This window comes from Pseudopodoces humilis, chromosome 27, assembly GCF_049639895.1.
Source record: "Pseudopodoces humilis isolate 2021_Gansu_Grassland_sample_001 chromosome 27, ASM4963989v1, whole genome shotgun sequence".
Lineage (NCBI taxonomy): Eukaryota > Metazoa > Chordata > Aves > Passeriformes > Paridae > Pseudopodoces > Pseudopodoces humilis.
Window position 1 is genome coordinate 1487823 of NC_142226.1, and position 25091 is coordinate 1512913.

Genomic DNA, 25091 nt, shown 5'->3' on the forward strand with positions numbered 1-25091 from the left:
GGACACAGCCACCAGCACTGCCCATGGCCTCTCTCTTTCCTTTCCCTAAGCTCGCCCCTTTCTTCCTTCCAACGCAAAAACTCAATGGCAAAAGAGTGCATGAAATCAAATAAATACGGCCCCCTCCCCGCCCCTGCGAGCTGCCCCTGAGCCTCCAGCTCAGGGGACCCTCACTCCCAGCAGGACCCCCCGGGAGCATGCCCAGCCTGCTCCGGGCAGGGGCTGCAGCCTTCCCTGGCACCCTCAGGCCCCGGGGGCTGCCGAGATGCTGCTCCCAGGGCTGCTGGCTGCTCACCATCACCACCCCCTTCTCGCTGCTGAGTAAGAAAAGCTGCCTGGAGCCACACGAGGACACCTGCAGTGGAGGTGGCCTGGGGGTGTGGGCTCGGCAGAGCTCCCGTCTCCACCAGGACTGAGGGGTCACGAGCCCCCCCTTCCCTTGGGGCAGGGTCCCCACTCCTGACACTTCTACCCGGAGGACTCAATCCCAAGGTGGCTCAGAGGAGAGTCCCCTCCCAGGGGGGATGCCCACGTGGGGAGGGTCCCACGCCACCAGCCGTCACCACTCTGTCACCCAGCCCAAGGGCGAATCAAACCGGCACCACTGCCACGGGGCACTGGGACCGTCTGGAAAGGCTTTCCCTGCCTGCTACCCCCCTGGATCTGCCTGGCTCCGGCTGCCTCTCCCACCCACCTGCCCTGTGTCCTCCAGAGGATGCTGGCAGGACCTGCAGACCGGGCACACGTGGGGCTGGGGGGGTCCTCCCCCGTCTCAATATTTGACCCTCCGGTTTGTGTTTCGTGTTCGACCTCAAGCTCAGACCGATGGCTCTCGCCCATCTTAACAAACAAAGGCAGAAGAGAAAGGAAAAAAAAAAGTTAGTCTCAATGTTCCCCTCGTGGCTTCCCGGTGGTGAGCCCGTGCCGGGGCAGGCGTCACCCAGGCACCCAGCTCTGGTTCGTGGGCTGCGGCCCCCCGGGCAGCGCGGGCACGTTGAGCCCGTTCTGCGGCGGGAGGGCCGAGTCGAAGTTGAAGTCCATCTCATCGCTGTCCATAAAGTCATTCAGGATGATGGACTCCACGTCGCACTCCAGGCTCCCGTTGAACATGTCCAGGTCCAGGTCTGCTGGGAACCTGTCTTGGCCCAACACGGGGGGGTGGACGGCCCCCGGGTAGGGGCCCTGCAGCGAATCCAGCAAGCTCATGTGCGCCCCTTGGTTATTAGCGTAGGAATGCAGGTGCCCGTGGTGCGGCACGGCCGTCATGCTGCACGAGTCACTGGGCAGGCTCATAAGGCTGACAGGATTGGCTAAGGCACTGGTGTTGACCGCAGGGTGGTGACCGGCTGGTGACGGGTGGTACAACGCGTTGCTCTTCACGAGAGAGCCCGGGTGGGGCGGGTAGGAGGACAAGCCCTGCTCCCCGCCCCCGCACAGCAGCGGGTTGTGTCTGTGGCCACGGGCCGGCACCATGGGGCTGGCCTGCGGCAGGGGCAGCTCCCCCGGGACCATGCTCTCCTTGTGCGCGTAGGAGATGGAGGAGAGCAGGTCCTGCAGCGAGGCGTTCCTGTAGGAGCTGGCGGGCGAGAAGGTGGCCTGCTTGTTCTCCTGGATGGTCTGCATGGGCAGGCGGCGCATGAGGCTCATGGCCGGCTGGCTGTAGATGGTCCCGCAGTAGGTGTTGGAGGCGGCCCCCATGCTGGAGCACTTGGAGTTGAAGGTGAAACTGGAGCTCCGCTGCCGCAGGGCGGCCGGGGGGAGCTGCTGGGAGGGGCTCATGCTGTAGCCGTCCTGCAGGTCCTCCAGCATGCTCTCCCCCAGGCTCTCGTTCAGGCTGATGGTGCCGGTCAGGTCGGTCAGCCGGGGCAGCTCCACGGAGCAGCGGGCGCTGAGGGACGGAGACATGGTGCTGGAGGGGCTGGGGTACATCAGTGGGGACGAGGGGGTACCATCGTCCTCCTCCAGCTCGTCCGGCTCGTGGTTGGCCATGATGGGCGAGAGGCGCCCGCTCAGCGTGCTGGCCGTGGAGTTGGCCCGCGTCCGGAAGTCCGCCCAGGCGTCGTACTCATCGCTGGCGTGGGACGCGGGGCTCTCCGACCACTTGGCTTGCTGGGAGGACGGGCTGTCCTCCCCGCGCTCCTGCGTCACCTGCAGCTGCTTCTTCTTGCTGGCCTTGCCCTTGATGCGCAGGAACTTGCTGTTGTTGTCCATGGACACCGCCCGCCGCCGCGGCGTCTTGCCCGTCTTGCCGCCCTCGGGGTTCAGCATCCACCAGGAGCTCTTCCCGGTGCCCTCGTTCTGCACGCGGATGAAGCGGGTGTGCAGCGACAGGTTGTGCCGGATGGAGTTCTGCGGGGACAGCAAGGACAGGGACGGGGTCAGCAGCGGGGATGGCACCCCCCAAGGAAAGGGAGTCCCACGGGGATGGGGGGCACACCGTGAGACACCTGGGCTCCATCCCCTGGGGTGTCTGAGCCGGAGCGTTTGGGGCTGGGAGAGCTCAGCTGGCAGGTCCCTCCCACACCCCGTGGGTCACAGCCCTTTGCTGCACTCCCAGCTCCGTCTCTGGCACAATCCCTGTCATGGCAGGGACAGGGAGTCCCCAGGGACCTGCAGCAGCCAGGGCCAGCTCTCAGGGGACATTCCTTCCCTGGCAGGAGGGACAAGGTGAAGAGGCAACAAATGCAGTGACGGAGTCAGGACCACCCAGGTCAAGCCCACCACAAGGACCACCCAGCACAACCCACAGGATGCTCCCAGGGCTGTGGAGATCCCAGCTGGCTCCCCACAGCTCCACAGGCAGAGGGAATCCCTTTGGAGTGGACTCCAAGCCCCTTCCCCTGCCTGACATCACTGGGGATGTGCTCCCCTCCACCCTCAGCAGCGACACACGCCTCATGCAGGGCACATCAGCACCACCACAGCCCAAAACAACCTGTTGGTACCACGTGAGACCTCGTCCCCAAATGCCTGTCACCCCCTGTGAACAGGACTGAGGGCCCACAGGAGAGCGAGTGGCTCCCTGCATGTCTGGCTCTGGTGACAGGGACACACCTGGGAGGCTCAGGTGGGTCTGTAAACCCACTAGAAGCCCCTGTGCCCACAGCAGGACTGCCTGGGGGCTGCTTCCACCCTGCACACTCATGGCTCCCTCATCCACATCCAGCACCTCAGGGTCCTGCTGAGAGCAGCACTCGGAGCCCTGGGCTTGTGCCGGCTCTGAGGAGCTCCCTGGCTGGAGCAGGGGGCACACCCCAACATCCCCAGCTGCCCCTGCCCCACGGGGTGACAGCCTGGGGGGACCCTGGGGTGATGCACCCTCGCGGTTTTGGGCTGGGGAAGAGAGGGGGTGAGGATGTGAGCACAGAGTGGGAGAGGAACCCACCGAGAGCAGCCCTGCAGAGAAGGTTCTGGTGGGCGAGAGGCTGGACAGGAACCAGCCCCTTCCTGGGCTGCAATAAAGAGAAAAGACCAGCAGGGCAAGGGAGGGGATTCTTCCCCTGGCTCTTGCGAGACCCCACCTGCAAAGCTGCCCCCAGCACTGCAATCCCCAGCACAGGAAGGACATGGACCTGTTAGAACTGGTCCAGAGGAGGCCCTGGAGCTGCTCCCAGGGCTGGAGCCCCTCTGGAGCCAGGCTGGGAGAGCTGGGGGTGCTCAGCTGGAGAGGAGAAGCTCCAGGGAGAGCTCAGAGCCCCCACCAGGGCCTGCAGGGGCTCCAGGAGAGCTGGAGAGGGACTGGGGACAAGGCCTGCAGGGACAGGACACAGGGAATGGCTTGAGATTGGAAAAGGGGAGATTTGGGTGGGATCTTGGGCAGGAATTGTTCCCTGGGAGGGTGGGGAGGGGCTGGGCTGGAATTGCCAGAGCAGCTGTGGCTGTCCCTGGATCCCTGGCAGTGCCCAAGGCCAGGCTGGACATTGGGGCTGGAGCAGCCTGGGACAGTGGGGGTGACCCTGGGACAGTGGGGGTGTCCCTGGGACAGTGGGAGGTGACCCTGGGACAGTGGGGGTGACCCTGGGACAGTGGGAGGTGACCCTGGGACAGTGGGAGGTGTCCCTGCCATGGCTGGGGTGGGATTTGAGGTCCCTCCCACCTCAAACCAGTGTGGGATTCTCTGACACCTGCCTCTCCCTGCTGACATGCAGCTCATGGGATGCCACCCCAGCTCCCTGTGCCTCAGTTTCCCCAGAGGCAAAAGGCAAGATGCAGAGGCCAGGGAAGAGGCTCGGTCTGCAGAGACCCTTCTCGGGGCTGGCCAGGGGCTGCTGGAGAGGGGAGGCACCTCCCCAGCCCCTCCCCAGCTGCAGGAGGGGCAGAAGGACGAGGAGGGAGAGGAACCCACGGTACAGGGGAGAAAGTTTGGTGCCGTTGTGGTGTACAGTGGAATACTAATGAAGAGGCAAGTGAGCTCCAGCCTCATCTATCATATTATGTAATGGCTTACTTCTCTGCACTTCATTTATTTGGAGATTGCTCCCAGGCTGGCTCCTCGCCAGCAGCCACCAAATCCAAGTCTACAGAAATCAATCTCGCACTGACTGATTAAGCCGTGTTTAGAACTAATTGCTCCTTCGTGTGTGGGGAGAATAAATTACGGGCTTTAATTTCACATCTTTAAAATGCAACTGCAGGTATGGGCCAGCCATTAACCCCTTCCTGCACAGCTGGGGAGGGGGCCCAGGGGGTGTTTGGGACACCACCAGCCCAACCAATGCTCACCACCTTCGAGCAGAGCAAGTCAAGCCCTCCTGGCAGGGAGAGTCCCCTTGACCCTTCCAGCACCTCTCCTTAAGCCACAGAATGATCCAAACTCCCACTGGCATTCAAGCAGCAGGGACAGGAGCACAGCACGTGGTTGTCACTGCCTGGCAGGCCCAGGGCCACCAGCCAGCTCAGCCCCTGGTGCCCTGCACCCACAGACTGTGGGGAGCTGGGGATGCCAAAGCTGGGCTTGCTGGAGTGATGCTCAGTCACTGCCGGGCCCCTGGCACTCGTGGGGACCCCCCCATGGCCACAGTCCCTCCCTGCCAGCTCTGCTCAGCACAGGAGGCAGGAGATGCTGCAGGGATGGAGCTGCCATGAAGAGCACGGGGAGAGGGGATGGGCCTTGGGGATGTCACAGCTGGATGGGGGTGACATTCAGCATCCTCAGAGGGAGCACAGGGCACCCTGCATCCCCAGAGGCAGGGGACGGAGCTGGCAGGGTCAGGCTGCCCGAGGGAGAGAAGGGCAGGCTGCGGCTTCTCCTGCAGCCGAGCTTCATTAAGAGCCTGAAGACAGCGGCAATTAAGCGCAAGGTGCAGCACACCCGGCTCTCTCCTCATTAGCACCCCGACACGCTCGGCTGGCCGCGGCTCGGGGCACACGGAGCAGGGCGGGGGCTGCGCTGGGGCGGGCCAGGAGCTGATTAGCAGCAGGCAGGGACCTGTCCCAGCCACGGGCACCCCGGCAGCCCCGGGCACCCAGCATCCCGCAGCCCCGGGCATCAAACATCCCACAGCCCCGGGCACCCAGCATCCCGCAGATCCGGGCACCCAGCATCCCGCAGCCCCGGGCATCAAACATCCCACAGCTCCGGGCACCCAGCATCCCGCAGCTCCGGGCACCCGGCATCCCGCAGCCCCGGGCACCCGGCATCCCGCAGCTCCGGGCATCAAACATCCCGCAGCCCCGGGTACCCAGCATCCCACAGCCCCGGGTACCCAGCATCCCGCAGCCCCGGGCACCCGGCATCCCGCAGCCCCGGGCACCCGGCATCCCGCAGCTCCGGGCACCCGGCATCCCGCAGCTCCGGGTACCCAGCATCCCGCAGCCCCGGGCACCCAGCATCCCGCAGCCCCGGGCACCCAGCATCCCGCAGCTCCAGGCACCCAGCATCCCGCAGCCCCGCTGACAGTGACGCGCAGCTGGGGACACGGGGGACAGCAGCTGCCTTGGCAGGGGGTGCCCTGGGCTCAGGAAAGGACGGTGCCAGCCCCAGGGCACCCAGACACCTGTGACACCAGTGCAGAGCTGGTCGTGCCCTGCGGCCGAGCTGTGCCTCCCTCCCGTCCCCTCTGTCCCCGTGTCACCCCTGCCTGTCCAGTCCTCTCCGATGGCTCAGCCCCTCACTGGGAACCCGGCCCCGCTACCCCCAAACTGCACAGAGGGCATCGGTCCCCAGCTCACACTCAGCCCGTGCCAGGGTGACACCCAACCCATGGCAGCGGTGACACCCAGCCCATGGCAGCGGTGACACCCAACCCATGGCAGCGGTGACACCCAACCCATGGCACGGGTGACACCCAACCCATGGCACCGGTGACACTCAGCCCATGCCAGGGTGACACCCAACCCATGGCAGCAGTGACACCCAGCCCGTGTCAGGGTGACACCCAACCCATGGCAGCGGTGACACCCAACCCATGGCAGCGGTGACACCCAGCCCATGGCAGCAGTGACACCCAGCCCATGGCAGCGGTGACACCCAGCCCATGGCAGCAGTGACACCCAGCCCATGGCAGCACTGACACCCGCACTGCGGGCCCAGCACACCCCCCAGCTCTGCCGAGGGGACAGAGACGCTCCGGGGAGCACAAGGGTGGGCTGGAGGTGGCACCAGGGCTGCAGGTGCACCGGACCCCCTGCCCAGCCCCGGCTGGCAGCACGGCAGGGCGAGGCTGAGCCCGTGCCAGCCCCCAGCCGCCAGCTGCCGGAGCCTTTGCCAAGCTGGAAGTGCCCAGTGCCACGCCGGTGCCCGTCTCCCGGGGGCTGAGGGGGGGCTGTGGGCACCCACAGAGCCCCTCACCCCCCCAGGAGCCCTCCTCCGGCGAGCCTCATTGTCAGGGGAACAGGCAGTGTGAAATCGGTCTGATTAGCAATTAGTCCCATTGTAAAAGGATTAGCCGGACCCATTGTTTGGGAGAGTGACTTGACTGTCAATGGGCATCTGGCAGCGATGATGATGATGATGATGATGATGCGGTGGGAGCCGGAAGCCATTCCCCGAGGCCGGACTCCCAAAAATGAGCATCGACCCCCGAGACGAAGCTCGGACCCCGAGATGAGGCCCCCAGCCAGGTACCGACCCCCAAGACAGGCAGCGCTGCCCATGCCCACCCCAGCAGCAGGTCCCAGGGTGCCCCCCAGCCTCGGGGTGCCCGCGAGTGTCGGGGTGCAGCGAGCGGGGCTGAACTCCCCTCTGCGTGCCCTGAGGAGAGCGGGGTGGGGGCAAACGAGTGCAATCCGAGCCCTGGCCAGAGCTGGGGGGATAAACAAGGCGCTCTGTGGATCTCCCCATCCCTGTCACATCCCCTGCACCCCCCTTGCTGTCCCCACCACTGCCCGGCACCCCTCCCTGCACAGCACTAAGCGTTTTCCAAGCAAACCCACCGATCCCAGCTGCTCCCCACACATTCCAAGCTGACAGCCCTGCTCTCAGAGAGCCCCTCGGGGCCGCCTGTCTGTCTGTCTGTCTGTCTGTCCAGGCTGCCGGGCCATCCAGCAAAGGGGCCCCTTGGTTGTTACCCCGTGGGGACTCTCACAGCGGTGACAGGAGGAAGCAGGGACGGGGACGCTAACAAGAGCTCTGCCAGCAGCACAAGGACGGCTCCAGGGGTTAATTGATGCTTATTCACTTCTTGCACATAAAAATTGCCACTGCTGGAGGAAATATTCCAGAGGGCAGAAGCTGCTGACAGCCTCAGTGGGGCTTCATCCCTGGGGATGATGTACAGGGAGGGTGCTGGCATGGGATACTCAATGGTGACACCGCCGAAGACACCATATTCACCCAAAAAATGGCTCTGCCTGTGGGCACCAGCCACCTCCTGGCACCATCCCCTGGGCATGGGCAGCCCTACTCCCTGCTTTGGTGTCACCATCCTGCCCAGAACAGCCGCTGGCTGAGCACAGCCCACCAGTCCTGGCACGGCCACCCCGAGCGGGGCCCAGGCGTGTCTGGCGAGCAGGTGGCAGCTGGCACACGTGGCAGTGCTGCCCACACGCTGGGGCTGGCAGGCACCCCGGCTGCTCGTGACAGGGACAGGATGGCCCACAATGACAGGAGCAGGTCCCCATGCTGTGCCACAGCTGCACGAGACCCCACCGTGCCTGTGGGGGCGTCAGCCCACCCCACATCAGCCTGACCCATATCAGCTCAATCCACACCATTCCCATCCACACCAGCCCCACGTCATTTCCATCCACATCACATCAGCCCCACACCATCCTGACCCACATCAGCCCCACACCATCCTGACCCACATCAGCCCCACACCATCCTGACCCACATCAGCCCCACACCATCCTGACCCACATCAGCCCCACGCCATTCCCATCCACACCAGCCCCACACCATCCTGACCCACATCAGCCCCACACCATCCTGACCCACATCAGCCCCAAGCCATCCTGACCCACATCAGCCCCACACCAGCCCCACACCATCCTGACCCACACCAGCCCCACACCATCCTGACCCACATCAGCCCCACACCATCCTGACCCACATCAGCCCCACACCATTCCTGTCCACATCAACCCCATGCCATTCCCATCCACACCAGCCCCACACCATCCTGACCCACATCAGCCCCAAGCCATTCCCATCACATCAGCCCCACACCATCCTGACCCACATCAGCCCCACACTATTCCTGTCCACATCAGCCCCAAGCCATCCTGACCCACATCAGCCCCACACCATCCTGACCCACACCAGCCCCACACCATCCTGACCCACATCAGCCCCACGCCATTCCTGTCCACATCAGCCCCACGCCATTCCTGACCACACCAGCCCCACACCATCCTGACCCACATCAGCCCCACGCCATTCCTGACCACACCAGCCCCACACCATTCCTGTCCACATCAGCCCCAAGCCATCCTGACCCACATCAGCCCCAAGCCATCCTGACCCACATCAGCCCCACACCATCCTGACCCACATCAGCCCCACACCATTCCCATCCACATCAGCCCCACACCATCCTGACCCACATCAGCCCCACGCCATTCCTGTCCACATCAGCCCCACGCCATTCCTGTCCACATCAGCCCCATGCCATTCCTGACCCACATCAGCCCCACGCCATCCTGACCCACATCAGCCCCACGCCATTCCTGACCTACATCAGCCCCACGCCATTCCCATCCACATCAGCCCCATGCCATTCCTGACCCACACTAGCTCTCCCTGCACGGGTGGGTGAAGCCAACAAGGGGAAGCCCACGGGGGCAGGCAGGGGGTGGCTGTAAATCCAGCCCCACACCGGGACCCAGCCCCACTGAATCCCACCGGGCTCTGCTGTGAGCAGTCTGTGAGCTCCCCACATCCCCGCGGTGCCTGGCTGGGCAGGAGCAGCCCCCCAGCACGGGGCTCCTGTGCAGCCTGAGCGCTGCCATGCCCCACAGCCTGTGAGCTGTTACTGCCCCACAGCCTGTGAGCTGTTACCGCCCCACATCTTGTGAGCTGTTACTGCCCCACAGCCTGTGAGCTGTTACCGCCCCACAGCCTGTGAGCTGTTACTGCCCCACATCTTGTGAGCTGTTACTGCCCCACATCTTGTGAGCTGTTACTGCCCCACATCTTGTGAGCTGTTACTGCCCCACATCTTGTGAGCTGTTACTGCCCCACAGCCTGTGAGCTGTTACTGCCCCACAGCAGCCCCCACGCTGTGCCCCACAGCATCTCACAGCAACCCCCCTGCACTGCTTCATCAGCTCCCTGGTGCCCTATGGCAGCCCACAGGCAGACCCACAAGCTCCCTAGGACCCCACAATGCTCCACAATGCCCCCAGACCCCCGCAATGCCCCATAACCCTGCAGACCCCCGCAATGCCCCATAACCCTGCAGACCCCCATAAACCTCCCCAGCCTCTGGCTCTGTCTCAGCCCCCCACCCGCAGCTGGTGCCCAGGTCCCGTCTGCCACGTCCCCCTCGGGAGCCGGGGCTGTCCCCCCTCCCCGGGCCGTCCTTGCCGGGGGCTGGAGCCGGGCAGGGCCCGCCCGGTGCCTGCGGAAAGGGCACGGCAGGGGCAGGGGGAGGCACTCGGCCCCCGCCGCGGGGGTCTCGCCGGCGGCGGCGAGCGAAGGCAGCGCATTCGGGTCAGCGCTCCGGCTGAGCAGAGCGGGGCTGACGTGCTGCTAATTGAACCAAATGCCCATTAGAGGCGAGAGGGGCCGCGCCCGGCCGGCCCCGGCGCAGGTGGCTGACACGCGAGGAGCCCCAGGGCGGCACGGCCGGAGCATCCCCGCCTCCCCCCCGCGCTCCGAGCGCCGCCGACAGCTCATTAGGGCCCGCTAATCACCCCCGAGGTGTGAGCAGAGCCGAGGGACGGCTGGGGCTGAAGCTGCAGCCTGAATCCTCCATGAGCATCCCCCCGAACATCCCCCCGGCCCCTCTCTGCGCCCACCGGGCAGGGGTCCAGCCTTGCCCCTGGGGCACACGGCTCCACGATGCTGTGTGGCTCCAGACAAGCTCCAGACTCTGGAATCTCACAACATCGTCCCCCTGTCCATCCCGGGGCTGGGGGATGGCGTGGCCCAGACGTGCCTCTCCTGGAAGAGAAGGTCCAGGTAGGAAACCACCACCCTGACCCTCTGCCGGGGCTCGCCAGCCCCATCCCGACCCCCAGATCCAGACAGAGCCCGGCTGTGGCTGCCTGGGCTCCAGGCTGGTTTCAGAACCAGCACAGGTGCTGTGGAACTGGATGGGTCCCTGGGGGGATGCCCATTCCCTTCCTGACCCCCTGCTGCTCCTGGCCCATCTCCACCACACATCTTGGTTGGTTCTGAGTGGGTCCGACCTCATTGAAGCCCCCAATGCATCCCCCCCCACCGCACCCCCTGGCACGGAGCTGCCCCTCACCCCCACTGTGCGCTTGGCAGATGCTCCAGGGCTGCCCCAGTGCCTCCCTTCCCCTGCTGACCACAAGCAGTTCCCAAACTCACTAGTGACCTGACTGACACCCATCAAACCACCCACGGCTCCCCACGGCCCCCAGCAGCCCCCCCGTGCCCAGCCCTCTCTCCAGGGCACCCCCACACCCCCCGGCCCCAGGGGAACACCCCACGGGGGTGCTTGGGTCAGCACTCGGGGGTGAGACCCCCTGCACCCCCCAGCCAGGAGGCCACATGGGGACACTCCTCATGCCCAGGCTGGAACCAGAGTGCCCGTGGGTGTGGCAGAGGTGGCACACAGGGCCCGGAATCCCTCTCCCAAGCCCTGGGACTGTTGCTGTTGCCATGGCAGCCGCTTTATTTTAGCCAGCTGCCATCACTCCATGTCCCCTCCAAAACCAGGGGAAAAGCCAGCTCGGCCACCAAGTCCCAGTGAGGTGGCTCAGGAGATGGGTCAGAGAACCACAGAATCTCCCAAGCTGGGAGGGACCCACCAAGATCATCAAATCCATCTCCTGGCCTTGCACAGACACCCCAACAGTCCCAACCTGAGCCTGAGAGCGTTGTCCAAACAGCTCGGGATGGATGGATGGATGGATGGATGGATGGATGGATGGATGGATGGAGACAGAATTAGGAGTGGTATTGAGTGATTTCAGTGCTGGGGGAACACCTGCATGGTCAATCCAGCTACCAGAGCCTGCACAAAGATATCCCTTGCCTTGGGCTTCTCCTGACGGGGCCAGAACAGCCCCAAACCCTGGGAACAACCCTATTCCTGGACAGGAACCCCAGGAACAAGCCTGTTCCTGGCTGTGCTGGGGCTCTGTGTGACACCCTTTCCTCCAGCCACAGCAGTTCCCAAGGGCAGGAGGGGGCAGAAGAGCTGGTCCCAGCACCCCACAGTGTCTGCCCCAAGCCCCGTCCTGCCCCACCACCCCAGGGTCTGTGCTGCCCACCCTTGAAGGGGTGACCTGAGGGGGTGGAGGAGGAGCCCGGGGTGATGAGGAAGGCATCCTGTGCACCTCTGCATGCAGAACCACACCTCTGCAAATCCCCAGCACCACTCGTGCCCCAGGCGCTCCCCGAAGGGCTCATTAGATCAGAGCAGGGCTGTGCCTAACGAGCAGACACACGCTCCTGTGTGCCCCCCTCTGGGGAGCTGGGGACCCCCTGTGGGACTGGGGGATGTTTTGGGAGAGCCCAGCCTTTCCCCACTCCCTGCAAGGGGGCAGGAGCTGTGGGCACACAGGACCCAGCTGCAGCTCCCTCTGGCACCAGGTACCCCCCAGGGACACGGCCCCGGTGCCAGGGTGATGGGCTGGCCCCACACCCTCCCTGGCTATGGGGTCACTGCCTGCAGGGACAGCCAGGAGCCCTGCCCTCCTCGTGTTCTGTATCCCTGGAATGCTGCCAGAGGGAAGGGGTTAGGGAGCAGCTGAGCTGCTGTGTTGCCCATCTCAGCTCTGTGGCCCTGGCATGGGCACCCGCTCACCCTCAGAGCTGGAAGCAGCTGAGCCACTGCCCTGGGCAGCTGGCCAGGGGACATTGTAGTGCCACCGGGCACAGCAGTGCCCTGGGGACCTGTGCCAGCCCCAGCTCTCAGCCAGCCCCACGGGGATGCTGGGGGTGGGCTGTGGGGCAGGGGGTGCTGAGCAAGGGGGAGCACAGGGTTGGACTCTGCCCCTCCCTTTGCAACGGGAGCTCCAGCCCCAGCAGCCCAGCTCCCCTGAGGTGCCACCACAGCCAGGGATGCTCTGCAGGGTGCCAGGGACACCAGCCCCTCGCCTTTGGGGACAAAACCCACCCTCAGCACTCCCTGCTCGCCCAGACCCCCTCCAACAGGTGAGGCCAGGTCAGAAGCCTTGGGAAAACCCTCTCCACCAGCAGCTGCTTACCCTGCAATGCTCTAATGACACCCCAGAGTTGGCCACCAAAATAGCTGCAGTAAATCACCCGGAGCTGCCATGTAATTTTTGCATGAAATTACAGGATTTTTTTCCCCTGGGTTCAATTTCCTCCACACCAAGTTCTCACCGCAGCCAAACCATTAAAGCAGCCGCACTCCCTTTTCCTCAGGTACCACTTGATGTCCCTGCTGGCTGCCCCCCTGCTGCTGGCACTGGGGCTGGGGCTGGCAGTCCTGTCCTGTCTGTACCCACACTGAGAACCCAGAGCTGCTCCCAAACCGAGGCAAGCCACATCAAATCCTGCTGGGAGAGACCCCAGGGACAGCCAGCACCCACCAGGGATGCAGGAGGTGCCCCAAGCAGGATGCTGAGCCCCCGTGGGGGGTTCCAAGCCCAGCAGGCAGAGGAGCTGGCTGTTCCCATGAGGGAAACCACCCACCTCCTCCTCCCTGCCCACGGGAGGAAGGGGAAGCAGCAGGACTCAGCCTGCACCATCCTGTGACCCACAGCGATGCTCAGACACCCATGGGAGGCAGCTCTTCTGTGCTTTTTGCTTCTCCCATAGAGTCAGAGAATCCCAGACTGGTTTGGGGTTGGGCAGGACCTTAAAGTACATCACTTCCCACCACCTGCCATGGCAGGGACACCTTCCACTGTCCCAGGCTCCTCCAAGCCCTGACCTTGGACAATTCCAGGGATCCAGGGGCAGCCACAGCTTCTCTGGACCACTTGTTCCAGGGCCTCCCCACCCTCCCAGGAAGGAAGTCCTTCCTGCAAGAGATTTTATCCCACCACCAGCAAGCACAGATGGCAAAGACTTGGGAGAACTCAGGGCTCTCAGCCCTGAGGGGTAAGGGGACAAGAGGGGTGGCCAGGACAGCAGGGACATCCCTGCCACCAAATGACTTTGGCTGAGAGATTCTTCATGGAGCAGTTTTATACAAAAAAAAAATAAAAATAGAATAAAATAGAATAGAATAAAATAGAATAGAAGAGAGTAAAATAAAATAATAAAATAAAATAAAATCCCAGTTGCTCAAGCAAACAAACATTTGTGCCAGTTTGCAGGTTTCAGGCCCAGAGGGTGGAGCAGGGGAGAGTTCAGTGATGCCTCTAAGGGAGAAAATCCTCACCACAGGGACCTGCTGTGCAGAAACATGGCAAGAAGCACTATTTAAAAAACATCCCTGAAAATAAGGAGCAGTTTCCAGCCAGTGGTGGGGTCGAGTCCATCTGGTCAAGCCCATGGCACCCCTGGCAGGCTCTGGGCTGTCCCTGCTGTCCCCAAGCTGCTGTTCAGTGCTGACAGCCCACCCCAGTGTAACACACACCATGGGCTGGCTCCTGTCCCCTCCTCACTCAGCCCTGTGGGACTGCACATCCCCCAGCCCCTGACCAGGGCCAGCTGTCCCCAGCCAGCCCTAGAGTCAGAGCCCCCCATGCCAGCACACACTGAAACCCTCCAAAATCCTCCAAATCATCCCTGGAAGTGCCCAAAGCCAGGTTGGACAGGGCTTGGAGCAGCCTGGGATAGTGGAAGTGTCCCTGCCATGGCAGAGGGTGGGACTGGGTGGGCTCTGGGTCCCTTCAAACCCAACCCATGATTCTGTGCAAACCCCACATAACTCCCTTTTTTTCCTCTCTCACATTAATTTTTTGCCCTTGTGCGCAGGAGGAGGAGGGCAGGACCCCCCCGTTCCCAGCACAGCCCCCCTGGCACAGGCAGGATCCGGCTGCTGCAGGGAGTGGAGACCCCCAGGGTCACCCCCTTGGCAGAGGGGCAAACACTCCCCAGCTGGAGCTGTCACCGGTGTCACCATGTCCCTGCACGGCCAGAAACACAGCGGGAAGGAAGGAGCCTCATGGCAATGGCCCTCCTGGCCCGGGCCAGCCCAATGGTCCCGAGCCATGTGCCACAAGGGGCTGTCAGCAGAGATGCTGTCACAGCTGAGAGGCCCCGAGTGCAGCACCCTGTGCCACGGGATCTGAGGGACATCAGACACCCCAGGGCAGCCCCAGAGCTGTCCCCAGGTCCCTCAGCCTGCCAGGCTCTCACAGCCAGGGGGGCTCAGCTGCCTCACACCCGCACAGACCCTGGGGTGAGATGTGTGGGGATGGGCGCTCCCAGCAGGGCTGAGCCTTTTGTGTCTGATCTCAGTCTGTGCCCGAGGCTGCTCTGTGCATCCCCAGCCTCACACAGACCCTGCTGGGAGAGGCAGTGACGCACTGGGGGGGTCCAGAGACCCCTCACGCCACCAGCTCGAGTCACACCAGTCAAAGTCACGCAAGTGGAGCAAGGTCACCACAAGGCCCCGGGGATGGTTCTGAAGCTCCAGCCCCGTGGGAAGGAGGGATGCTGCGTCCCAACCCCCAGCCCAGGCCTGCTGCAGACACGGGAAACTGAGGCAGGGAGGGGGTGCTGGCAGAGAATGCTGCAGTGCCCTGCCATGACCACTGCCGACACCCACCCTCCCCACCCACGGAGGGGTGACAGCACCCTGGGGTGTCCCCAAGGGGGATTCTCTTAGGGCTCACTGGCTCGGCAGGTGGGGTGAGGCTCACAGCTGGGGTGGCTCCTGTGTGGGGTGAAGAGGGACGGGGAATCCATCCTGTGCCCCAAGGAGCTCCCATTGCTGTGGCAGCCACAGCTCAGGAGTGTTCTCAGCCCCCGCTTTGGGCAGGAGCCAAAGGCAAAGGTGTGGCAGAGGACACGTAAAAACCATCCCAGGGGGCTGAAAGAACAGCCCCCGGCCCTGCAGCAGCACGGGTGGGTCACAGCCCAGCCCAGGATGTCCCCAGCCTGCAGCAGGGTGTCACACTGCTCCAGTCACACCCTCATGGCACAAGGTGCACCACCCTGCACACGGGTGCCCCCCTCCCGTGTCCCCCGCCATCCCCAGCCCCCCTCCCGTGTCCCCTGCCACCCCTGCTGACTCAGCTGCCCCCTTTTTGTTTCGTTTGCTCTGCACCTGCTAATGGCAGCCACTCCCCCTGCCACCCCCGCAGCTCCGGGCTGGGGTCCCAGCAGCCTGTGCTTCCTCACAGCACAGGGAGCCAGCAGGAGCAGGAGGGGAGGAGGAGGAGGGGAGGCTTCCCCCACGCTCAGCAGCTGCCCAAGGATGGGCTTGAGGGCCCCCCCGTGCCCCAGAATGTGTGGGGCATTGTGCCAGGGATAAAGTCTCGAGATTCACACACCTCGATGCCCCCCAGGCACTGCCAGCACTCACTGAGCACAGCTCTGCCCATGACTGCTGTGGCTGAGCCCTGGTGTCACCTCACGATCTTTGGTGTCACCCCACAGACCCCTGCTGTCACCTGGACTCCTGGTGTCACCCCACAGACCTCTGCTGTCACCAGCGAGCTCATCTGTGCTTGTGGGGTTGTTCCCTGTGGGCACAGCCCCACTGATGGGTGGGAAAAGGGGGACCCCTGGGACATCCCTCCATCCCGGGGGCTCAGCAGGGTGGGCTGGCTGCATCTCCTCAGTGCTGCCAAGGAGGTCTCTGCAGGCGAGGGGCTGGCTGCCAGCAGGGCTGGGGCTCCCCAAAGAACACCCCAAAGGAGCTCCCAGCTCAGCCCACGGGGCACAGCACAGGATCCACGGGGAAATCCTGGCCAGCACTGCGCTGCAGGCTCTGATTTCATCCAAACACATTCCCTGGGCAGGGCCAAGCACTGCTGCCTCAGCAAGGGAATTTCCTGGCTCTGCATCCACTGCTGGAGAAAGCACTTGGACCAGCCCATCCTGGGGGGCTCCCAACTTCCCCTGCCCTGGGATCTAAACCCTGATGCTGCAGGGCTTAGGGGGTGTCTGATCCTGCTGAGATGTGCCCCTGGGAATGGGACGGGCAAAGCTGTTTACAGAGCACGGGGGACACTTGCTCCCCAGTGCACTCACCCCAGCATGGGCTCATGGCATGAAGGGCATCACCAGTGGCAGGCAAACACCCCAGCTCCAGCCTGTACTGGGTTTAACCCACCTCACCAGTGCCCTCCTGCCAAGACCAGTTACCCCGAGGTGACCAGGAATGACCAGCTGCCCTGGGCACTTGCCAGCATCCCTTGGCTACTCTTCCCTTGGGAATGCTGACTGCCCACAAGCCCAGACAAACCCCCCAGCCCTGTGTGCAGGCACAGGGTCCCCAAGCCTTGCTTTTTCTCCCACCCTGAGCTACCCATGGCTCCCTACACTCAGCAGACCCACGAGGCACCTGCAGCGAGCAGAGTGAGGGCTGAGCTCTGTCATGACAGGCAGGGCTGCCTGCTCCCCCAAATCTGCCAGGCTGGCGCCTCATCCTTCCACCCCTGCCTTAGAAAGAGCAGCTCTGGGACTTGTCAGCCTGTCCCCACCACCCAAGGCCACCGTGGGCCCCCGCAGCAGCACGGCCCTTCCGGCAGTGCTGTCAGGTGTTGAGTGGCTGGGCACAGCAGAAGGCAGCTGGGGACCCTCAGTACCTGCCTGCCAGAGCTCCCGGATGCTGGGTTACCCGGGAAACAGGGATGACATCGCAGGGGATGCAGGGAAGCTCTGCCCGAGGTGTGCGGGATGCCATTGCCGTTGCCAGGGAAACAGCGGGCGACATCCTGCAGGTAAGGTGGGTGCTGGGGTGGGGGCCTGGCAATGCAGCCCAGCTTCACCTGCCTGACATCCAACAGGGCTTTGTGCCCTGTGGCACATGCCCTGGGGGCACTGAGGCTGGCCCTCCCACTGCCATCCCCCTGGAGCACTGGTGAGGCCATGAGGAGGAGACTTTCCCCTTGGGGACATTGCCACCCCACCTGGGGCTGCTCTGCTGGGCTGCTGGAGCAGGGACAGAGAAGCCACTGCACCCCAGCTCTGGATGAGCACTCTGCTCCCTGCCCCATCGCTCCTGGGTCTCCACAAAACAACACCCAGGGACACGTTCCCCTGCCTGCAGCTCCCACCATCAGGCCATGGGCAGGGGCTGGCAGCGAGCCCACCCCATGGAGGGGGAGCTTTGCATCCCCGTGCCACCTCCAGCTCAATCACAGCCTCTGCCTTTCCCCCTCGAGAGCTCAAGATGCTTCCCAGCATCCCAAACTCTAGCACCCTTACCCTGGGCAAGGTGTCCCCTCTCTCTGAGAGCTGTTTGATCACACAGGGTGGCAGGAAAGCCACTGCAGTGGTCCCTGGGCTGCACCTGCACCGGCTGAGGCAGGACACAGGGATGCTTCCCACAGACATTGTGGCAGGAATGCTGCCAGACCAGGCACAAACCCAGCAGGAGCAGGGGTGAAAACAAGCCAGGGGGCTGCTGGGGCACGGGAAATTCGTGGTGCAGCTTCTGCCCCCCAAACACAGCTCTGGGAAGGACTCAGCCAGCACAGGCAGCCCGAGGAGAAGAAGAAGGAGGAGGAGGAGGAGGGGAAGCAGGCAGCCGCCCTGGGGAGGCAGCGGGATCCCTGTAGGCTGCTGCAAAGCAACAGGAACACAACAACCCCCTCCTGCCTGCCTTAGGGGAGTTTGCCGCCCGAGGCAGAGCAGTTTTACCTGTAATGGCAAAAATTACATCAGCCAGAGCTGCCGAGGCAGCCAGTCCTGGTGCCGCTCGAGGGAGGATCCGGATCCAGCCCACACTGCCACGGCCCCACGGAGCACTGAGTTCCCAAGCAATGGGACCAGCTGCCCTCCTGCAGCGAGGAGGAAGTGGAGGTGCTCCAGCCAGGCCCTGCAGCACCTTCAGGATTGGTTTTTATTGCAGATGGGTCTCCCTGGAGCAAGAGCCCCCAGTAACCTGTCCCCTCCAAACTGGCAGCGATGCCTTGGGCTGTGGGATCAGCCACCTCCGTGGCAGGAGCACATGGCCCCAGGACCTTCCCCAGGGCCACACTGCCAGTGGGGGTTTGTGTGTCAGTCAGAGGAATCACACACTTGGAAATAAAACTACCAAAAAAAGTTGTCTGGGCAGGAGGGGGGTCACAAAATGCCCAAAAACAGAACAGGCAGAAGGAACCAGTGCTCAGAGCACCAGAACAAACCAGCTCTGGACTGCAGTGACAGTGCCCTGGACCCGGACCCAGGGGTTTGAACCCATCCACAGCCCCCCTGGATGTTGATTTTAGGCTGTTCCTGGGAGGTGTGGGTTGCAGCAGGGCTGGGGACAGAGGAAGACAAGGCACAGGGAGGAAGCAACGGGAAGTCACACATCCCTGCAGGAGAGCAGCTTCTCACGACTCTGGAAACCCATCCTCAGGGGTCTGAACACCCGGGGCTAGCATGGTGCTGTGAGCACCTGCCTGTGGTGCCAGTCTGGGCACAAGGCCCTGCCCGAGGGTCTCCCCGCGGAGCCGGGGCCGGCAGGACACCCCCATGCCGCCGGTGTCGGGGAGAACCAAGCGGCCCTTCAGAGCCACCCCTGCCCGCGGGGCCCCCAGCCGCCGGGCCCCGGCTTCGTGACACGGAGCTGTAATTGAATTAGCCTGAATTAGCCGCTGCTGCCCGGGCAGCGCCGCCTGCAAACCATCCTCGAATTCCTGGGCACGGCGCCCGCTCTCTGTCTGCGGCCCGGCCCCCGCCCAGCGCCTCTCCCGGGCCCGGCCCGGCCCGGCCCGCTGGGCCCGGAACCGCGGCCGGCCCGAGCCGGGCCCGGGGCCGGGGCAGCGCCGGTGGGAGCCCCCCGGGGCTGTCCCCGAGCCAGCCCGTCCTGCGCCAGCTTCCTCCGCTACAGAATGTACCGAGGCCCCTGGCCGCGGCCAGGGACACGATGTGCTGCTCCCCGCTCCAGGCCCTGTTTTTCCTGGCCGGGCTCCTGCTCCGCTGGCGGCCGGGCTGTGTCACTCAATGCGGCTTTTGTTCGCTCCTCGCTCGGCTCCCTTCACACCTCCATCCCACCCCTGCAGCCCTCCTCTGGACCCCGCCGTGACCGTCCCCAGCCCCGGCTGTCCCCGGCCGTGACCGTCCCCTGGCCTCTCCTGAGCCTCGAGGGGATTTTCCCCTCCCCACGAGCGCGGCCATGGCTGCTGGCAGCGCCTTCCTAAGGCAGCTCCCACTGCCAACCCCCAGCAGGGAAGAGGTCCCTGTCCCCCTCAATCCTGCCCACAGGGTCACTGTCCCCCTTGTCCTGCCCACAGGGTCCCTGTCCCCCTTGTCCTGCCCACAGGGTCCCTGTCCCTCTTGTCCTGCCCACAGGGTCCCTGTCCCCCTCAATCCTGGCCACAGGGTCACTGTCCCCCTTGTCCTGCCCACAGGGTCCCTGTCCCCCTCAATCCTGGCCACAGGGTCACTGTCCCCCTTGTCCTGCCCACAGGGTCCCTGTCCCCCTTGTCCTGCCCACAGGGTCCCTGTCCCCCTCATCCTGCCCACAGGGTCCCTGTCCCCCTTGTCCTGCCCACAGGGTCCCTGTCCCCCTCATCCTGCCCACAGGGTCCCTGTCCCCCTTGTCCTGCTCACAGGGTCACTGTCCCCCTTGTCCTGCCCACAGGGTCCCTGTCCCTCTTGTCCTGCCCACAGTGTCCCAGTCCCCCTGACCCTGCCCTCAGCCCCAGCCTGCTGTGGGCACAGACACAGCCTGTGGTGATGGTCCATCTATAACTCGCCCATGGGTGTTATGTGGGTGCAGGGGGGATGTCCCACACTGCCCTGCCAGGACCCACAGGGACCCCCATCCACAGTGGGGATCAGGGGAGGGAGGGAGATGGAGCTGCCTACACGGGAGAGCTGAGCACAACCTTCCATCCTAACACCCGCTGGAAAATGGGAATTTTCCACTTAACTGCCAGAGGGATAGATGGGATAATGGGAAGAAATTCCTCCCTGTGAGGGTGGGGAGGCCCTGGCACAGGGTGCCCAGAGAAGCTGTGGCTGCCCCTGGATCCCTGGCAGTGTCCAAAGACAGGGTTTGCGGCAGCCTGGGATGGTGGAAGGTGCCACTGCCCATGGCAAGGGATGGGATGGAAGGAGCTTTAAGATTCCTTCCAACCCAGTCTGGGATTCTGTGATTTGAGGTCCAGTACAGGAGATGATTTCAGCTTCCCAATCTTTAAATATTTCCTACGGTAAAAGCAAAAGAGTCCCTGTGACCCAAACTGCCAGTATCCCATTTAACCCACTGGATTTGCCTCCTGCCTGCCCTTCTCCTGCCTTCCCCTTTCAGCCACTTTACCACCTGAGCTGACCCAGCAGGATCTGCCCACTGAGCACTGGGGCAGTCGGTCTTGGGGCTGGCACCCCCAAGATCAGCAGTCCTGGGGAGACACCAAGGATGCAAACCCTCCCCACAACACCACCATCATCCCCCCAAACCCTCCACCCCTACCCACAGCCTGAGAACAGTCAAACCCCCTCCATCCCTGAATCCCCAACCCTCTATCCTCCATCCCTCCCCACAGCCCAGGAAAAGCCAAACCCACTCTCTGCACCTCATGGATTAAGCCTGGTGGCATCACTCCTGTATCCCCAAGCCCCTCTATTTTTGTCCCCCCTCATTTCTTTGCGGCTGCTCTCTTCCCTGGCAGCGGGAGGGGGTCTCCCCTGCATCCGTCTGGCAGCTCAGCCCCTGTCGCCATGGGGGCATTAGCACCAGAGCTGCAGGGAGCTCCCCGGGGAGAAGTAAGTGGATCAAAGGGTTTTAGCAGCAGACGGCTCCCAGACAAATCTGGATCGTCTTCAAGGCAGCCACTTGCGGCTACAAATGCACTTTCTGCCTGCAGCTCCCCAGCCAAAAGTTTCACACCGGCTTTAGTGCTTTTAACCCCTCGCTGCTCCCGGCCCCGCAGCCAGATCCCGGCTGGATGGGGGGGCTTGACCCGCCCAGGAGCAAATCCAGCCCTGCAGGAAGAGCTGCACTTGTGCAGAGACCCCCCTCAAAAATGTGGTGTCCTGAGCCAGGCAGCGAAACCAGCTCAGTTCCCCATCCCTGGCACAGTGACAAGGGGGACACTGAGGCACGGGGGTGGGGGAGCAGCAGGTCCTGGGGGTAACTCCCCCTCCATCCCCTGCCCGCTCCACCCCGACCCCTGGCAGCAGATTTCAGGTGACAACCCCCAACTCTGTCCCACCCCACTGCCCTGGCCAGCCCATGCCCCCACCCACACCCGGGCGGTGCTGGGGGGCAGCAGGGCAGGGAGAAGCACTGCTGGAGTCTGCTGCCATTAATTATTCAGGGCACGAGGTTAATTGTTCGAGGTTCTGCTCACTCTCCACACGCAGGAGCAGGATTTGGGCTGTGGTGAGAGCTGGGGACAGGGAGGGGGGTGCCAGGGACCACTGCTGGCCCTGTCTCCCAGTGTCACCATGGGGGTGCCTCAGTGAGGCAGGAGGGGACCCCAGGCATCTGTCCCCGGCTGAGGAGCCACCTCAGCATCTTGGCTGGGAGTGTCCCGCCCCAGACCCCTGCAGTTGGGTACCTTGCTGGTTTAACTGGGAGCTTTGGGGAGCCAGACTGCCCCCCCTGCAAGCAGCCACTTCCCAGCCCTGCCCCCCACGCTGCACAATCCATACCTCAAATCTCCCAGCCCTGCCCCCCAGCCTTCCCACAGTCCTGCACCCCACATCTCCCAACCTCTCTGCCCAGTCCCCAGGTGTGGGGTCACCCTGAGACCCACATGGGCAGAGAGAGGTGCCCCTGCCCTCAGCAACAGGCACAGAGGTACCTGCCCAGACCCCACCCTGCATCCTGCTGGTAACCCCATGTCCCCCCACACTGGGTCCCCACCTCAAAGCCCCCCAGTCAGTGACAGTCTCACCACTGGCACAGGGGCCAGGCAGGAGCCTGCTGTTCCTTGGCTGGTGCACTCAGGCTCCAGAACAGAGGGAAAACAAGAAAACAGCCAAAAAATCTGCGCAGGGGGTGAGCAGGCCCTGCCAGGATCCCAGAATCACCTGGCTCTGGAATGGGCAGCAGGAAATCTCAGCCAGGAAGTCCTGGCACGTGGGAGGACACCTGAGAACATGTTGCTGGGAATCTGGGAATCCGGGAATCCTCACTCCATTGCAGCAAGGAACAGCACTGCACCCCCAGAGCCATCTGGGACCCATCCCATACCTACTGCTGCTGGTGTGCCATGGGGCCAGGGGGGGACACCCCATAACCCACAGAGCACAGAGGGGCAGGGAGGCAGAGCCAAGCACATCAGGGCATGTGGGCATTGGCACAGAGGTTTCCTCTGTGTGTGGGTTCAGGGTATGGGGTGTGCAGGATGGCTGGAAGTGTGTGTGGGAGGGAGTCCAGGCGGGTGGGGTGCAGGCTGCAGGGTTTGGGGGGCAGGATGCAGGGTAGAGTGCACAGGTTTTGGGGAGCAGGGAGCAGAGATCGAGGAGCACAGTGCATGCTGAAGGGAAGAGAGTGCAGCTCTGGGGTGCAAGAGTGCAGGCTTTGGGGAGCTGAGTGTGGGGTACAAAGGGCATGGGGAGCAGGTGCAGGACAGTGGGCACAGGCTTTGGGGAGCACAATGAGGGGTGCAGAGTGTTGGGAGCAAGGCATGAAGTGCAGGGCGTGGGGTTAAGGGAGCAGACTTGGGCAGCGGAGTGTGGGGTGCAAGGGGCATGGGGAGCAGGTGCAGGATAGTGTGTGCAAACTTTGGGGAGCAGAGTGAGGGGTCCCAGGTGCAGTTTTTGGGCTGCAGGCTGGTGGCCTGGCACGGCACAGCCCTGCAGGGAAATTCACACCAACAACGCGGCCCCTGCATGCCTGGGGCCAACATTCCTGCCGCTCCCAGCTATGCCCCCCACACCCCACACCCCACCCTCCCGCTCCCCCAGTGCTGCAGGGCCGTGGGTGCCCAGGCCTGCCCTGCCGTGCCCGGGCAGGCTGTGGTGCCTTGCCAGCTCTGCTGCTGCGTGCCAAGCCTGGCACAGCTCCCCGCTGCTGCTGCTGTGCCCGCCCCAGGCACATCTCCAGCTGCCTGGCACCGTGTCCCCAGCTCCATCCCACCTGCCTGGCACCGTGTCCCCAGCCCCAGCCCCATCCCACCTGCCTGGCACCATGTCCCCAGCCCAATCCCACCTGCCTGGTACCGTGTCCCCAGCCCAATCCCACCTGCCTGGCACCGTGTCCCCAGCCCCTGCCCCATCCCACCTGCCTGGTACCGTGTCCCCAGCCCAATCCCACCTGCCTGGTACCGTGTCCCCAGCCCAATCCCACCTGCCTGGCACCGTGTCCCCAGCCCAATCCCACCTGCCTGGTACCGTGTCCCCAGCCCAATCCCACCTGCCTGGCACCGTGTCCCCAGCCCAATCCCACCTGCCTGGCACCGTGTCCCCAGCCCAATCCCACCTGCCTGGCCCTGCTCCCCAGGGCTGCCCGTGGGGCTCTGCCCCGCACTGCTGCAGGCGGCTGCCGGATGGGCACAACCACGAGGACACGGAGGGTCCCAGGGCTTGGGTGGGCCCTGGGTGATCCCCACACATGGGCAGAGGGTTTAGCATCCCCAGGCAACTGGCAGCACAGGGAGGAACTCAGCATCCTCCATCCCTCTGCCTGGTACCCACAGGACACGTCAGCCAGGAGCTGCTGTCCTGCTTCTCCTATTTTCCTTAAAATCATGAAATCCAGCGGGAAGTGGAGGTACCCCCCAATCCCACAGTCAGCTCCTGCCTTCCACCTGTGACTCCACTGCCACACACCCGGCACCAAGCCAACAGGACCAGAAATTAATCCCTGCGACAGAACAGAGCCGATTTTAACAACCAGCGCCATCACTGCGTTACACCTCAGCGAGGGTGTGAGCAGAAGCCCTGAAAAAGAGACTCCTTGTCTTGGCTTTTTTGTTTTCCCTCCAGCTTACAGGTAATATCCAGAAATGGGCAAACCCTCTTTTAATGGACTCTTAATAATGCTGTAATTTCCCTTTGCATGGAAAGTTTTCCAAACAGTCAAAGATTCAAAACAAAGCAATGATTGTTCCTATTAGCATTAAATTCTACTCTGGGAGAGAGAATAAATCAAGCAAGGGGATTCAATTCAAAACAGAACTATAAAAAATCCAATAATGATTTTTTAATATTAATAAGAAAAATATATTGTTATGCACCCTTAGCATTTAAACTTCTAATCCAATCAGCGCAAAGTGCAGAGATAAATCACAGCCACAGAAGAGAAGGGAACAACCATCAAGCAGGCAGCAATAAAATGCTGTCTTACATCCCTGGGACAGGCATAGGTTTGACAGTCTTGAAAAAAAAAGCCAAAATTTATAAGTCTGTTGCTCCACGAAGTTGTGAATCCCTCCCCTGCATCCTGCACACCCATTGCAGCCGGGGCAGGGAGGAGATGATGTGTCCTGGCTGCCCACCTGGTGGTGTGGCTGGGCAGAGATGGGCACTTGCCCATTTT

General features: G+C 63.2%; 1 protein-coding gene across 1 annotated transcript in view; it reads right to left on the reverse strand.

Annotated features, from left to right (window-relative positions):
* Positions 1-772: 772 nt before the first annotated feature.
* Positions 773-25091, reverse strand: part of FOXO6 (forkhead box O6) — a 33466-nt gene continuing 9147 nt past the window's right edge. Inside the window, exon 2 of the mRNA XM_014258589.2 lies at positions 773-2349. Within this exon, the coding sequence (XP_014114064.2) occupies positions 937-2349 (1413 nt within the window). The 3' untranslated portion in view covers positions 773-936. The remainder of the gene's footprint in view (positions 2350-25091) is intronic.